The sequence below is a fragment of the Mus caroli genome, chromosome X (assembly GCF_900094665.2).
Source record: "Mus caroli chromosome X, CAROLI_EIJ_v1.1, whole genome shotgun sequence".
NCBI lineage: Eukaryota > Metazoa > Chordata > Mammalia > Rodentia > Muridae > Mus > Mus caroli.
In genome coordinates, this window is record NC_034589.1 from 67,636,313 (window position 1) to 67,640,468 (window position 4,156).

Below are 4,156 nucleotides of genomic sequence, written 5' to 3' on the forward strand. Positions count from 1 at the left end.
TCTCTCTCTCTCTCTCTCTCTCTCTCTCTCTCTCTCTCTCTCCTGCCCTGGGTCCCTGCTGATTATCCCTGCAGGTCAGAGCAATGCCCCAGTATAATGGAATGCCAGGACAAGGAAGCAGGAGTGAGTGGGTTGGTGAGCAAGGTGGGGGGATATGGAGTTTTTGGAGGTGAAACCAGGAAAGGGGATAACATTTGAAATGTAAATAAAGAAAATATCTAATAAAAATAAATAAATAAAAGAAAATGTCATAAATAATTCTTTTAAATATATGCTAATAAAGTTATAGTAAAAAACAAAATGAATGAAAACCCAAATGAAAGCAGTATAAATGTTTCAAATCAAAACAATATAACAATACTAAAGTATTCCTTGCCTAAGGAGTCATTTCTAGCAGTGATAGTACACATAAGAATTTGTTATGTCTCAGGGAATATTAAAAGGGGACAATAAGATTGTAAGATCCAGAATACTAGGAAGTTTGATGTGAAACAGTTTGTCCTAAAAATGGCTGCAATAAACAAGTCCTGAATAGCAATATCAACGGACAGGACAATATAGAAGAAGAGGGGAATCTCAAGGGGCCACATTCCTAGACAAAGAACTACAGGCAACTGAAGACTGCTGAGAGTGGGAGAGTTAGCATTTTCTAGGGATGAGCCCTCTAATTACTTGTCCAACAAAAAGTGAAATCACATATAAACAATAAAAACAAACTAAACAGGTTGTATTTACATAGTTGTACACACACTAATAATTAGGGAAGAAGAGGCTAACAATTTGAGAACAGGGATGTAGAAGGAGTTGGAGTGAGGGGACTTGGGAGAGGCTGGAAAACAAAGTAATGTAACTGCTTTTAAAATAAAATATTTTAAATTTAAAATAAAATAAAATAAATATGCTTTTTATTACTAAGCACAAATCAGTTAACCTGAATAATGCAGGTAATAAATGCTGAAGAACACCAAGTTTGGGTAAGAGGACTAAGAAATAAGGTTAAGAAGGTAATTTCAGGAGTACTGATTTTACTCTCAAGGCAAGAAGATGGCATTAATTCTTCAAATATATGATTTAACTTGTATTATAGAAGAAAATAGCTACAGAACAAAGATGAATGAGAATGAAATTTTAGTCAGTAAGTTAACTAGAATCTCTTGCTGGAGTGTAAGTGGAAAACAACATTGAAGAAATTAAATAGTTCAAGAGACATGGAGGGTAAAAAATCCAGATGTGGTAAAGTGCTTCAATTTGGAGAGGAAAGGTAGAAAACTGGCAATGATGATGATGATGATGATGATGATAATAATAACAATGATAATAGTTTCTTGGCTTAAACAGTTGGGTACATGATAGCATTATGGACTCGAAAAAAGAAAAAAGGGATGTTTTATTATGTTTGCTCTTAGGGAAAGGATGAGAGGGAATACTTTAGTTTGAGGAGTTTGTGGAATACCTAAGAAAACATGTCAAGTAAAATTGTGAATATAGATATAAAAGATATCAGAAATAGAAAGTAAAATGTAACACTTTGACATTCATGTTATATTACTATGTTCCTTTTTAATTTCCTCACTTCTGTATCTTGCTGTCGGTATCCACTTAATCTCCTCTTAACAGAAAAGAATTTTCTCAAAGGATATTGAGTGATGTACTTTAGAGAACCTAAGCTAAACACACAGGAAGTATGTCAAAGATAAATCAAAGAAAGAATTATATTTATATTATGGGCATATTTTTGTATGTTTATATATACATGTTTCATTTCATGGCAGAAAGAAGTTAATGAAGGAAAATCCATTAAATATTGCTACTTGTTACTAAAGAAATTGAGTAACAGAAGTATACGATTGTTAATGGAGTTAACATTAACCATCTTAGTTACAGAAGTTGCCTTCTAATCCTGTAGTCAGAATTTTGACCTCAAGATGTATAAGAATGGGTGTGAGGAATGTATAGATAATAATATTATTATTTCCTCAAGAAATATGAATGTGAACATGGGCAAAGACTTGAGAAATTTTCCACAAGGAAGATTTTTAAGATAAGAGATTAAGGAAGTCATGTTTAAATGCTAAATAGACATGATCCCCAAAAGGGGTCACATTAAGAATCTAAGCGAGAATTAATAAAATAAAATAACAAAATAAATATAAAAATTAGAGTCATCCAAGAGAAACTTCCATTTTTCTTTAAAGTGTAACAGTTTGATCTGATATTTTATTTTGTTTTGTTTTCCAAATGAAAGTAATGTATAAGTATCATTGATCAAAGTATTTTAGGGTTTTGGGGGGAAAAACTCGGAGGTGAGCATTTACAACATTACATATTTTTTCCAAGGACTAAGTTTTCTTACCCTCCAATATCTTGTTTCACAAAGTCCCCAGGTTCTTGTCGTCTTGATTCCCCTTGGCTAGTGGTTCCAGGGAGAATACTAATCAGGAGAAGAAGTACAACTCTGGTCACATAAAAGTGCCACATTTGTGTGATTATCATCTTCTTAGACAGCAACTTGGAGAGACCTGTGAGATCCACAGTACAAGGGAAAGGAACCAACAAAGGGGTAGAAAACAAAGGGGGAAAAGAAGGTTAGAAAGGTTTGAAATTACTTAGTGTATCTAGTATATACCCAGTTATTTGATACTTCCAACCTAATCAAGGACAAAATATACATTCCCAATATGTGCTTCTCCCGAACATACCAGAATCCTCCCAAGAATAGCAAAAAGCAGAACAAATCTCATGTACGTCAGTAATCAGCTGCATCTCCTTCCTTGGTTTCCTGCGTGACTGGGTGAGTTGTAGAACTTCCTCAGTTACCTCTTGTAATAGAAGAGCTTAAAATAGTCTCCCATGACGCAGGAGAGATGGTCCAGGGCTTAAGGTACTCTTTCAGAGGACCCTCCCTGTTCAACACTTAGTAACCACAAGGTAGCTCACAACTCTCTATAAAGCTCAGTTTCAGGGTCTCTGCCATCCTCTTCTATCTTCTGTGCACACCAGGCACATACACAGTGCACAGACATACATGTAGCCAAAATACTCAAAAATACAATAAAAATTACAAATATTTTTTAAAGATAGTTTCTTGTGCCTCCTTTCTATTTCTCTGAATAACTTGTTTGATCTTTCACACCACAGAGGACTTTGGTCTAATTAACTATATAACACTGCAAAAATCTACAATAATAAGATCTAAAGACTCTTTATAGCATTATAAAGAAAATCTCACATCTTTCTAGAGATAAACAACTTTTCAAAATATTGCAAGCCTTAAATGGATGTTCCCCAGGTAGGAAGAATGCGGAGTGATACAGGATGATGTGTCTCAAATAAGAAAGCATCTCCCTATAAAGACTTACTCAAGGACAGGTCAACTCCTTTAGGAAGGGGTAACAACATAAGAGAAATATAAGCCTAGCTGCAGAGCAAAGACATTCTTCAATCATCACATTATACCAATGACTAAAATTAGTAATTTGGAGTATGTATATACAGAAAGCAAGAATTGTTTCATGGACTATATATGATTAAAAATGTATACAAGATATGAGGTTAGAAAAAGAGCTAACCCCTCTGAGACTAGTCTGCACAGGTGAGAGTGTAGACTACAGAAGCTAACAGCTTCTGGGACAGGCCAAAGCAACACAGCTTCTGGGACAGGCCCTGTTTTGGGCCTTCATTGTCTTCCAGGAGGCAGGTCCGAACGCCAGATATCTGTGCACATTCCCTGCAAGAGGATAGCTTGCCTGCAGAGAGTGCTCAGACCACTGAAACTCAGAAGAGAGCTAGTCTTCCATGTCTGCTGATAGAGGCTAACAGAATCACGAGAGGAGCAAGCTCTAACCAGAGACAACTATAACAACTAACTCCAGAGATTACCAGATGGCAAAAGGCAAACATAAGAATCTTACTAACAGAAACCAAGACCACTCACCATCATCAGAAACCAGTACTCCTACCTCAGCCAGTCCTGGGAACCCCAAAACACCTGAAAAGCTAGACCCGGATTTAAAAGCATAACTCATGATGATGGTAGAGGACATCAAGAAGGACTTTAATAACTCACTTAAAGAAATACAGAAGGACACTGCTAAAGAGTTACAAGTCCTTAAAGAAAAACAGGAAAACACAACCAAACAGGTGATGGAAATGAACA

General features: G+C 35.7%; 1 protein-coding gene across 5 annotated transcripts in view; it reads right to left on the reverse strand.

The window, feature by feature from the left end:
* Positions 1-4,156, reverse strand: part of Gabra3 (gamma-aminobutyric acid type A receptor alpha3 subunit) — a 201,085-nt gene that overhangs the window by 118,791 nt on the left and 78,138 nt on the right. For all 5 annotated transcript variants that reach the window (XM_029473537.1, XM_029473536.1, XM_029473538.1 and 2 more), the window contains one exon: positions 2,354-2,519. In XM_029473537.1, the coding sequence (XP_029329397.1) occupies positions 2,354-2,519 (166 nt within the window). The remainder of the gene's footprint in view (positions 1-2,353; positions 2,520-4,156) is intronic.